General features: G+C 44.0%; 1 protein-coding gene and 1 long non-coding RNA gene across 2 annotated transcripts; one reads left to right on the forward strand and one right to left on the reverse strand.

Annotated features, from left to right (window-relative positions):
- Nucleotides 1-134: 134 nt before the first annotated feature.
- On the reverse strand, nucleotides 135-10,852 carry naaladl1 (N-acetylated alpha-linked acidic dipeptidase like 1). The gene is made up of 19 exons (XM_060055120.1): nucleotides 10,472-10,852; nucleotides 9,623-9,795; nucleotides 9,178-9,299; nucleotides 6,862-6,981; nucleotides 6,106-6,298; nucleotides 5,790-5,883; nucleotides 5,591-5,695; nucleotides 5,272-5,357; nucleotides 5,010-5,129; nucleotides 4,303-4,388; nucleotides 3,830-3,893; nucleotides 3,455-3,522; nucleotides 3,162-3,253; nucleotides 2,954-3,047; nucleotides 1,734-1,815; nucleotides 1,338-1,511; nucleotides 929-1,022; nucleotides 706-798; nucleotides 135-426 (listed from the first exon to the last, which is right to left on the reverse strand). Exons 1-19 carry the CDS (start codon nucleotides 10,666-10,668, stop codon nucleotides 246-248), a joined length of 2,238 nt encoding a protein of 745 aa, XP_059911103.1. The 5' UTR covers nucleotides 10,669-10,852; the 3' UTR covers nucleotides 135-245.
- Nucleotides 8,481-9,057, forward strand: LOC132460097 (uncharacterized). Its single transcript, XR_009526341.1, has 2 exons — nucleotides 8,481-8,605; nucleotides 8,767-9,057. It is a non-coding gene; the product is annotated as an uncharacterized LOC132460097 (long non-coding RNA).
- Nucleotides 10,853-12,514: the final 1,662 nt, after the last annotated feature.

Genomic DNA, 12,514 nt, shown 5'->3' on the forward strand with positions numbered 1-12,514 from the left:
GATGGCGGTACTGAAAGGCGCGGTCTGTCTTCCAAAATTTGCCGAAGAACCGACTTCAGTGTTTACCTTTAGCAGCAAGAACACACAAATAGCCTGACGTGCCGTGCCTGTTATATTCTCTCTCTCTCTCTCTCTCTCTCTCTCTCTCTCTCTCTCTCTCTCTCTCTCTCTCTCTCTCTCTCTCTCTCTCTCTCTCTCTCTCTCTCTCTCTTTTATTTATTTATATATATTTATCAAATATATAGCTATTGGAACCCATCCATCAGCATGTGTGCGGCTCCATTGATGGCCTGGCTCAGGATGGAGATCTGATGGTGCGCTCTGAACCAGTCTCCCTCCAGCCCTGACGACGAGGCCCTGGCAAAGGCGTCCGCGAAACCAGGGAAGGTAGCTTCCCCCGAGCTACTGGAGGCCCAGATCACATGCCTGGTGGGAAACATAATGCAGCAGCAGCATCGCCAAGTCAGAAACATAGCCGGGACTCCATTTGCTGTTCACTAGAGAAGAATATAACACACATTAATCAGGGTTTTAATCGTCACAACACGCCTGTGATTGGGTGCGGGCGGTATAAAAGCTGCTATTAGGGATGTTGTTCTTGCTGAACTGTTGTTCGATTCAGGGTTTCATTACAAAGAGTGTTGGACCAGTTTGAGGTCGGGGGTTTCAGTGAGCCCGGGAGTCCTGTGTGAGCCGCGGTCTCACCTGAAGCCGTACTTCTCAGGGAAGGCCTGCGGGTCCAGGAAGGCCCGGTCCATGAGCATCAGCTGGTCGTTGATTCGACGGACCTTCAGGGGTCTGAAGAAGAAGCGGTTTGTAATATTTCTTATGCATATTCTTTTGTATCCATTTAGGTTGCTCTAGTGCTTTTTTAAATTGTGTGCATATGTGTGTGCAATTGAATACGTTTGAAGTGTATTTCTCCTACATCTCGTTGGCCAGGTCAGAACTTTTGATGATCTGGTCGAGTTGTGTCGCTGCCGAGCGGAACAGATCCACCGCAGATTTCAAAAAAACGATTGCTGAGGAAATGAGAAAACGGTATTCCATCACCTGAACTCGTTCAGGACTCTACTAATAAAGATTGGATAAATGGTAAAGGTCTGCTCCATGGAACCAGTTCTTGAAAGTAGTTTGACTAACTCAGTCCTGTCATGACCACATTTCTCCTACTTAAATTCTCAGTCAAAAAGCGTCTACACATCCCAGGTGTTGTTCTTCTTGCCACGTTCTTATTATTCCCAGTCGGTTAACTGGCGTATTGCGTAGGGGTACAGCGGGATTACTCTACACCCCGGGACCCCCTCTGTCTCAGCCCTCCTTTGAGCCCGCCCCACCGTGCGCGATTTCGGGCGGGGCCGCAGAGCCCTGGTGCAGCTTCTGGGCCGTGGCCAGGTACGCCTCCAGGGTCTCCGCGTAGTCACTGACGTTGAGCGGCAACAGCAGGCTGTCGGCCAATCGCAGAAGGACGTTCCCTGCCGTCCTGGCAACCGCTTGGTGACTGGTGAATCCTGGTGGGGGGGGGGGGGGGGGGGCGTAGAGGAAGTAGAAGGGTCAGGAGGGTGGACACAAAAGAGTGAGCCACACACTCTCTTTTGGTGTTGCATAAGAGATGTATTCATTTGGAATCAATGGAAGTTTGTTAGAGATAAAATAATGAACTAGTTGGATGCCTTTGTTATTGGTGTTCTGATGTGGACAGCTGTGTGTGATGTAGGCGTGCGGGCACCCACCAGGATCTATGTAGCGAGAGGCGTAGTCGAAGGTGTCGTATGCGGTGTGGTAGGCGGGGTATATCCGGGCCTTGGTTTTGGTCTGTAGAATAAACCCATTTTCATGGCATGATGTTAATGCCATCATGTTAAAGTCAATGCTTGGTTTCTGAGCTTCGACAAACTGGTGCGATCACCTGTCTGTCGATGTGAGTGTATGAGCGCATGCATGTTTTTTTTCACACCTTCTCAATCAAGCCTTCTCTGTGAGTTTCTTTATTTTGATTACCCTTTCTCGAACCCTGCCATTTATAGTATGTTGCCAGTCGATTTGAATTTGTTGCTTCTGAATATTGACTTTGGCCATCCTTCAGACTATGATGCAGATTAACTTTCGATTTAATCCACAGAATGGGTTCTGCTCTACTTTTTTCATCATCTCTAATAGGGCCTGACCGATTCATCGGCCTGCCGATTTAATCGGCCGATGATAGCCTTTTTGAAAATAATCAACATCTGCCAAAAAAACGCAGATTACAACCGATTTTATTTATTTTTTTACATGTTATTGCGCTTAGTATCCTGCAGATTGCGCTCCAACTCGCCTTGCTAACTAACAACTTTAGCTGGAGTAAGAAAGAGGAGATTGAATTTTATCGTACAACATGAAAGCACGCTCGCTCAGGCAGGTGCGCGCTCACCTCACCAATGTACACAAGACGCGTTGTTTGAGCATGTTGTGCCTGTTTTTCTTTAGGTCCCAGGCCATGTTAATTTATTATACTGTAGACTCTAACGGTGAGACCATACTGCTCAGCACGCACATGTTAGTCACTGCTCACGAGCGCAGCACATTGGGAGTTATTTATTTATTTTACATTACACTCATTTTTGACTGTAAATGTATTCTTAAACACTCAAAGGTTCTGCATTCAATTCACACATTCGTCAAAAGTGTTTAAAGTATATTTAAGGTATCAAAAACTACGTTTTATAGGCTTTTTTTTGTTTTGTTTTTAATCGGCCGATTAAATCGTAATCGTAATTTTTCTCTGAAAATAATCGGCACCGGCATCGGCACTCAAAAATCAATATCGGTCGGGCCCTAATCTCTAAACATTAGCTGATGCTTCCTGAAAGGATCATCTCACATGTTCTTTCCTCCCGTCTACTTAGAATTGCAGCACAAAACAAAAGGGCTGAAAGGCTGAATTGCGTTTCGTGCTGTGTTTTGGTTTTACCCGGTCGTAGGTGTAGGAGAAATCCATGGCGGTGATGCCAAGGTAATGGACAAATGCAGCATAATCACTGCCTGCTCCAGTCAGGTACCCGACCCTGTCAAATGTAATCAACCATCACAATGGGGTGAACTGATCTGCTAAACATTAAATATATTAGTAAAGCATGACAATCAAAGCATAGTTACAAAATGGATCAGTGACTGAATACCTAGGAACGGTTCCATACGCCGGGCTGGTTCTGTTGGAGTATCGGAGCCAGTTGTCATAAACTGACGTGGATTCCAGTCCAGGTGCCTTAACCTAAACAAATAAAGACAGGTATAGGTATTATCTGTCTGCGGTTGGTAGGGGCTTCCATTTGGAGCAGTAGATTTCCTTATAAGCCAATAGTGTATTCCTAAAGTAAACAATGGCCTTATGTGTTTCTAAAGCAAAGTAAAGAGAGAGTTTGAGGAAGAGGGTGTTAATGTTGATAATGCTGTGCTTGTTGGGTGAACTTGCCTGCTTGGCGGCTGTGAAGATGAGGTTCTGGACCGAGGGCATGCCTGAGGCTCTGAGCGTGGCGTTGGCTAAACAGAGGTTCTGTGTGAGTCTATTACCACTACATATAACACTAAGGATATCAGAGCTACAGCAAAGGACCCTGTCATTCAGAGGCTCTCCTTTAAATATTATTTATTTATTGAAATAGACGTTAGATTAATCATTTGTTCAAGAATTTTATGAGCTTTACATGCATCTTATTTTTTTTACGTTTAAATCAAAATCGTGGTGATAAAAGAGTTTCCGCTCAGAACTATTCAAAGAAAAATGCCCAATGTTCCTCATAATTATTTGATTCCCAAACAGACTTTTCAAAAGAAAGGGAGTAGTTACCAAATACAGCTATGTCGACATTAATGTAAGCCACAGTACGCTCACTCAGTTTGGTGTAGTATTGCTGTGGGGCACAGCAGAGGATGTGTGTGTCAGTACATAGTTCACAGCTATCAATCCCATCTGTTCAAATCTGGCCCATTTCTAGGGTTGGACCGTATTAATACAGGGATTGATTATTTTATCAATCAAAAGTTCAAGGGGTTAAATAAGCAGATAAAAATGTTGCATTCACTCGAAACCTGCAAGAGATTAATTTACCTTATTTCTTGGTATAATAGTAAAAGCGTAATCGGCAAAAAACAGTGATTTTGGCTTAGAAGATACTAAGCCAAATATACAAAATCCGTTAAATATTAAAGATCAAATATGAAATAAGTTCTTTACAGTATCTGCTGTATCGAATCAACCAATTCAACACAATTCCAATTAAAAGGAAATGCAGGTATGGGATGGTGTGTGGTAAAACTGACCTCGGTGTACTCCGTAGAACCGATCAGGCCAAACTCCTCAGCCCCCCAGCTTCCAAAGATAATGGACCTTCGGGGTCTCCACCTGCCTGGAGCACAGGACACCATGGACCTCTTAAAGCAGCCCTCACAGCAGCAGGCTCTCTTCAGGCTTAACTTGTCATTTGTCAAGGTGTCAAGGTATTTATGTTTATTCATTGTTTTTATTTACTATTTATTTATTTACTTTTTATGCGCATGGACCATCCATTCTGTTTTTGTATATGTGGGATATGTAGATATACATGTGTTGTGTTGTGTTTTGTGCATGTATGATGGCTGCTAGAACACCTACATTTCTCTGCTGAGATGAATAAAGTATATCTTATCTTATTTTATCTTATTTAGGGATATGGTTAGGGTGACCATGTGTACTGGTCACATAAACAAGCCAACACATGTCAGACATGTTACCAGGTGTATCGGACAAAGCTGACGAAAGCATCATGCGTAATGCATTGTGGAACACAGTGTGGAAATAAGTCGTAGACTGCTTTGTACTTGCATAACGGGCATAAAAGTAGTGCACTATATAGGGAACCAGATTTGTGCACTCAAAGTTCGAATATCCCTACACAATGGTGCCATTTTGCACTGTATAGGAAACAAGAGGACCCATTCAGACACGGTGAATCACCCAGTGAGCCCAAGTGCTAGTGTCGCAGCTCTACCCTGTTTCAGCAGCCGGCCCAGGACCCGGGTCACCTCCAGCATCACAGACGTCCCGCTGCTGGGGTCGATCGCTCCATGGACCCAGCTGTCCCTGTGGTTCCCATAGATCACGTACCTGTCTGTACGTACACACACGCACGCATGTTCATGTCACACACTCTATTGTTTACGGCGGTAGTGCGCATGGGCACAGGCTAATAGAGGCCAGCGTCCCCGTAGGAAGGGAGGGCTGGCCTGTGGCGGGGCAAGTGCCTGCCTCACCTGGCTCCACACTGCCGCGGATTATCCCCATCACGTTGGATGAGTTCTTCAGCTTGGCGAAGTTGAAGACTTCCAGCTTCACGTCACTAAAACCCAGAGATGGTTCAGGAGAGAACTTAGTTTGTCTAGATATACCATATTTGGTTGTATTGAAGTAGGTGTTTAGTTCATGAACTGTATGGTAAATTGTGTTGTTGTTTTTTAAATAAGCACAGATTGGACGCATATTTATATTGTAGATTTGATTTTTGTAAAAAAAAACGTCATTTTGTACTGAGAATCATGTGAATGACGGAAAGTCGTGCAGGTGACATAATACCTGTTGCTGAATTGAGATGCTGGTTTGAATCCCGGACCGCCGTAGTTGTAGGTGCAGTTGAACCCTCCCTGCCAGTTGGCTGGAGCAGATTCTCCTCCTAATTGACTGTGTTGACCAATCAGATGCAGAGGCAGATTCATACCCAGCCAATCGTGTTTGGGCTGTTGCAATACCAATTGAAATGGAAGCAAACTGTTACCTGATCAACACATACGCATCCTCAAATCCAATTGGTTGAATTGGAATGGGTGGAATCCCAGTAATATTCTCAACTGGTATTCTGTAAGTACTCTCTGTGCAAAAAAAAAAAGATTATTAAAGATTCAATATGTTAAAATGAGGCAAATTGAGTCCAAACACTAACCCTTTAAAGGGGAACTGTAATACTCTGCTACTTTCTCATATAAGTGAGTCGAGGACTGCGTGGACCGTTGACGTCATGGGTCTGTGATTTTGAGCCATTTATATAAAAAATGGGGGCGTACCTAGCCTTCAGCGGCGAGGTACGGTGTTACCTTTAGCGGCGAGGTACGGGGTTAGCAAGTCTCCGTAGTCTGTGTTGAAGGAGCCTCTCTCCACGCCGGAGGGGGGCACGTACCAGGAGTGGGGGTATGTCTCGTTGGAGTCCGACATGAGGCCGTCGTTGATGTCCAGGGGGTCAGAGTACACGAGAACGCCCACGACCCCGTAAGGTGCCGCGGTGATGGCCTGCAGCAGGAGGGAAACGCATCATTGGACTTATATGTCACTGAATGGCAGCGTAACCCTTACGCAATAAATATTGTAACAACCTGTAACACCATGTACTTAATATCTAATAACTTAACGGGCAGCCTATCCCTAAACTGTGTTTGTGTGTAGTTACATGCTGTTCCGTAACGTAGCTACATGTTGTTATTGTTGTTATTCGTGCTTATTACACAATAATTACACTGTTACAGGACATTACTGTAAGGTGTAACTAGAATCGTATTATTACACACATTTCAAGCAACTACGTGTAATACGTGAAGATTTCCAGAGGTGAGAATGGGAGCAGACAATGCACACATAGCCTACATCATGCACATATTAAATCCAGAACCGTAACAGCCATGAAGGGTCACTTGTTGACTCGAACACTTGCTGTAATTCCACTGGACTAAAACACTACAAAACATCTTGTAAGTCAGAGTCTTTCACCGGGTAGTCATGAGCCACTGATCCAACTGATAACAATAGTCCCACCAGCTGACTGTTAATCACTAGCATTGTCAACCACTGCTGCTCACTTTTTCAGCCCGCCCTGCTCCGCCATATCGGCAGATAGCGATGGTTCCTCTGAGGTCCAGCGTCTTGTTCAACAGCATGTAGTCACTCGGCTTGCCCTGGTTGGCATACACAAGCTTACCCTGAAACACAGCCACACCCACGCACACGCACACACACACACACACACACACACGCACACGCGCGCGCGCACATATGCAATATGAGTAGCGGGTCCCAGCAGCGCCTCAAGAGACTCCGTTATGCCTTGAGGCGCTGCTCGGCATGCTGGGAGATTAGTTAAACTAAATAGTACATTTTCCTCCTTCATTGGTGAGCTGTTGAAACACGCTTGCATTTGTTCGCGTTGACAATATAATTACTATTCGAGATGCGTCATGAATGAATAATTATCCACATAATGCAAAGGTGGTGGTTTCAACATTGATCTTTATCAAATAATGACTTGCCTGACAGATTATTAGGAGGCTTTTTCCCCTGTGATTTTAATGACATTCTCCTGTGTGCGAAATGTTGCATAAGAACGTTAATGGTCATAAGATAGCTAGTGTCAATGTGTTTATGTGCATTGTTCATAATCATTCTCTACAACTGTGCCTTAGCCCCACAGGTTGAGAAACCTGGATAAAAGCTACATTCATGGCATTGTTATTGTCAATCATTGAATTGATTGACAATAACAATGGTGTATAATCAAAGATAAAGAAACCTTTTATAACAAAGTACTTATCTCATGGAAACCTTGGACATCTGAAAGATAACATTTATCCCCTCCCATCTGGCTTTCCTGATCCTAGGCGGATCAGGCTACTGGCAGTCCATATCATTGGCCATCAGTTTATCCAATGCTTTATGATGTAGCGTAAGTATCACAGCTCATATAATGACCTGTTATCTGCATGGCTTCAATTGTTCTTGCATAGCTTCCCTTCATCCCAGACACTTTGTGTGCTGGGACTGCATGTGTTCAGATAACAGATAACAGATAATTCACCTGGTGACATAAATGCTTTGAGGGCATTGATCGCCTATCTCTATCTGGATCAGTTCCCATAAGGTCAAGAAACACTTATTGATTGTGCAATGATATAAGGCAATTCATTACACCAGCAGACATTGAAGTACATTATGAATATATATTTACAATAACTTATGCATGTTTCTATTATGAATGATCACAATTCATAGTTGCATTTTTCCCTATAATTAAATAGCTTCCTCTGTGAAGAGTTCGATGACGTAGTGGCACAGAAGAATGACATGCAGGTGAGTTAGTTATAAGTACGCTCTGTTCTTATCTTTATGTTTATGTTTCTCGTTACCTTGGTAGTTATGGGCTATGTTCACATGAAAGACATTTTACAATCATCCCGATTCGACCAAACTCAAGGGTATTCTCTTCGAACTAAAAGAAAAGAAAATCTGTCTAATAAGCCAATCTCACTGAATCATGCATATGTAGTTTCTATAGCAACACGTTTAGAGAATTCTGCCTTAGAGATGCATTTAAAACAATAACAAGTTCATTGTTTTACAACAACAATTACAAGTTATTATGTCAACACTAGAAAATGAAATGTTCTGAATGTTCTGAACAGAACCAGAACCAAACCAATATTATAACTTTATATGAGGGGTTGCGTTCCACCCGCCATATAAATACAGTTACATGATCATGGCAATAATTATTTCAAGAATTAACTTGCTATTCTCCCCTTTGATAATTCTCCCACCCATCCACTGTGGGTTAAGACTGCATGGAAGGATCCTGAAGGAGACTGGGTTAGGGATGCTAGGCTAGGGATGGTAGATAAGGATGCTAGGTTACAGATGCTAGGCTAGGGATGCTAGGCTAGCAATGCTAGGTTACGGATGCTAGGTTACGGATGCTAGGCTAGGGATGGTAGGCTAGGGATGGTAGGCTAGGGATGCTAGGCTAGGGATGGTAGGCTAAGGATGCTAGGCTAGGGATGCTAGGCTAGGGATGCTATGTTAGGGATGCTAGGCTAGGGATGGTAGATAAGGATGCTAGGTTACAGATGCTAGGCTAGGGATGCTAGGCTAGCAATGCTAGGTTACGGATGCTAGGTTACGGATGCTAGGCTAGGGATGGTAGGCTAGGGATGGTAGGCTAGGGATGCTAGGCTAGGGATGGTAGATAAGGATGCTAGGCTAGGGATGCTAGGCTAGGGATGCTAGGTTACAGATGCTAGGTTACAGATGCTAGGTTACGAATGCTAGGTTACGAATGCTAGGGTAGGGATGCTAGGCTAGGGATGCTAGGTTAGGGGTGTTAGAGCAGGGATGCGAGAGTGTACCTGTGGGGTTCCGGCTGGAGAGTAGGCAGCGTACGGCTGCACCACCTCCGGGTCGTCTTGGTCCGGACCGTAGCTCTTCTCTCGCTCTCTGGCCGTGTGCAATACAGTTGTGTTGGGGGCCACTGTAACAAATACACTAGGTAGTCACAGTCACATGTCAACTGTAACTTACCTACAGTCCTCCAGTGTAACACACATTTATGAAACCATCACTACCTTTAGCCCAACAGGGTTCCATCAATGCGCACAGGAACTTATTTTTGTGGAGGGTGCCATTGTTAGTATTGTGTCTGGTGTTATCACAGGATAGAGTTGGTCTGGACACAGAATGCATGCAGCTGTCATTAAAAGTAATACAAAAGGGTTGAATAGTATATATCATGGTCATGTTAGACTAGCCTAATCCTCCGTTGGACCTTGAAGATAGGTTGGTAGGTTGACTGACCTACAGTGACCTTGTTGGGTGTCTTTGGGTCGGGGAAGGAGAGGTAGACCATGTAATTTTGTCTCCAGGCCTGGTCCAGGCCACTCTCTTGGTCGTTCCAGTGCTGCATCATGTACTCGACTGTGGCCTCATCCCCGGCCGTGGTCGCCATGTGGGGAACCTTGGTCAGGTCTCTGTGGAGAGGGGGGGGGGGGAGTCAGTCAGAAGAGGCCCAGAATGCAACAGTTATAGAGCACAGTTCCCTGGAGGGATGACTGGTGAATGGGCGTGTAGTGTCCTCAAGATACGTTCTGGTTCAGATCTTTTTGAAATGGAGAACATAGCCGCAGCGCAAAAGTTACAAAGTGCAGGTTTTAGTGTCAGGCACAAAAACTATGACTAGAGAAAATAGATGTGCTTTTTATTTTGAATATTTTCTGTAGTCTGGGACCCAGTTAAGTAAACCAATAAAGAATCTATTCTTACTTCTACATTACAATTAGGGCATATAGCAGACGCTTTTATCCAAAGCAACTTACATCGGTTAATACACACATTGACACGCAGAGTCAACCATGCAAGGCGACAGCCAGCTCGTCAGGAGCAGTTAGGGTTAAGTGTCTTGCTCAGGGACACATCAACACTCAGCTAGCAGGAGCTTGGGATTGAACTAGCATCCTTTCGGTTACAAGACAACTGCTCTACCTCCTGAGCTAAGCCGACCCATATTTTCATTATATATATTCATTGAATTAGTTCTTGAATACCTGAATCGCTTCTAAACCGGTAGAATAAACACAATGGTAAGGATTGGGGTGGTCTCCTCCACACCTCTTCCTCCACCAGACCCCTCCCCATAGACGACCTCACCTGAGAAACCCCTCAATCTTCTTGTTGTCCACCGCGTCCATAAAATCCTGGAGCAAACTCTCGTCCAGGTCCCGAGACACATCTGGCAACCAGCTGGGCGCCGGGCTGCCCTTGTCTATGGCGTAATGACCCAGCAGGATGCCCACGGTCAGCACCGCCGCCCCGCCGAGAGAGCCGATCAGAACCTTCTGCAGCATTCTCCTCCCTGGTCCCCAACTGTCTCTGGAGCAGGACCTTCTCCAACCTACAGCCTCTTCAGGTCCCAACTGTCTCTGGAGCAGGACCTTCTCCAACCTACAGCCTCCTCAGGTCCCAACTGTCTCTGTAGCAGGACCTTCTAAAACCTACAGCCCCAATCTTCGTTGCTAAGTTAAAGAGGACCACCCCTTCCCCCACCCACCACATTTACATAAAAGAAAAATGTGGGGCCTCCACAAAGTTTAATCATTAATGTCTTCTGGTGGACTTTAGCCTATCCATGACTTTGTATCTTCTGTTAGGTGTACTTTACTTTTGTTCCCATGTGATTGGTAGCTCTTTTTTGCATGTTATGCCAAGTTCATTTGTGTGACAGGCCTATTCTATTACAGTTTGAGAGAGAGAGAGAGAGAGAGAGAGAGAGAGAGAGAGAGAGAGAGAGAGAGAGAGAGAGAGAGAGAGAGAGAGAGAGAGAGAGAGAGAGAGAGAGAGAGAGAGAGAGAGAGAGAGGGAGAGGGAGAGGGAGAGAGAGAGGCTTAAGAAGGGGTTTGCACAGATAGTACAGTGCACCCTCTAGTTATGTATGTGTCAAAACAACAAATGCATCAAAGGGTAAATGTAGTGTATAAGGGATACTCTGATTTCCTTTTTTTTTTTTTTACAGCAGACCACCTCAAAAACACTTCGTTCTCATTCTCACGAAAAGTAATCTATTGAATCGTCTCCAGGAGCACGATTGTCTGACTTTATTCGTACTGCACAGAATGAAATGTAAACCTTTTATTCAAAGGTTATATAATTAAATTGTATTCAATTATCTTTATAAAAAGATCTGTAGCAAAACACTTCCACCAATGTCTTAGTGTGGTTCAGGTAGGGCCTATAACCAATATAAAAACGATATATACATATTTAAAAAAAAAAAGATAACTCTCTCTCTCTCTCCCTCCCTCTCTCTCTGGAAAACAACAACTAGAGGGTGCACTGACTGTACTGTCTGCGCACACCCCTTCTGATGCCTCTCTCTCTCTCCATCCCTCTCTCTATTTCTCTCTCTCTCGTTTTTTTCTGTGGAGCACTAACATTGTCTGAGAAACCCTCCCATTCAAAATGCATTGGTTTACATTTCGTTCTTTCGAGCACGTTCGTTTCAGATTTTGAGGAAGTCTCCTTAGAAAATCTGAAATATTGACATATATATAACTAGAGGGTGCACTGTACTTTCTGCTCACACTCGATTCAATGAGCAAGAAATCACGTGATACCAGGTTGCTCTCCACATTCTCTCAGACGTATTAGGAGTATGAAGGTATTATTGTAGCAAAAGTCTTTAGCACCTGTAACTGCAGAATTTGAATGCGTACACTAAAGTCACAGTAAATTTGAAGTTGTATATATTTATTTTGCATGTGTACTCTAAAGTCACAAATGTGTAACAGTACATTTGTAGTTGTAAATATTTTTTATACCATTGTAAACACAAAATAGGGTCTACGAGTACGCAAATCTGTGTTACAGGTGCACAAATCCTTTTGCTACAATTATTGCAGCGCAGTTGGTGCAAAACACATTCGCACACCCGTGTTTCATAATCTGAGAACATGCCCAAAAGGTGTGAATTCGTAAACCCAAATTTGAACTAATGCATCAGAAGTTGCACATCTGTGAAAATTTTCCTAACAAATTAAATGATAAAGAACGCTATGTTAATTCAGCATTTTAATGAGTGAGCACAAATCCATTTTACAACTGCTCGAATCTGCTCCTGCAAGTCTCAGCTGTGGGTTTTTTTGCAGGTAGTTTTGCAACACGTCTAGGTGGTAAATGTGTAGCAAAAGTATTCGT

This window comes from Gadus macrocephalus, chromosome 6 (assembly GCF_031168955.1).
Source record: "Gadus macrocephalus chromosome 6, ASM3116895v1".
NCBI lineage: Eukaryota > Metazoa > Chordata > Actinopteri > Gadiformes > Gadidae > Gadus > Gadus macrocephalus.

Excerpts from the sequence above, each read along its gene's own strand:
- naaladl1 (XM_060055120.1), bottom strand. The coding sequence starts at position 10,668 with ATGCTGCAGAAGGTTCTGATCGGCTCTCTCGGCGGGGCGGCGGTGCTG. Across the intron at positions 5,358-5,590 it reads GCATCTCAATTCAGCAACAG|TGACGTGAAGCTGGAAGTCT; the intron begins GTATTATGTCAC and ends TCTGGGTTTTAG. Across the intron at positions 3,048-3,161 it reads GCGTATGGAACCGTTCCTAG|GGTCGGGTACCTGACTGGAG; the intron begins GTATTCAGTCAC and ends TACATTTGACAG.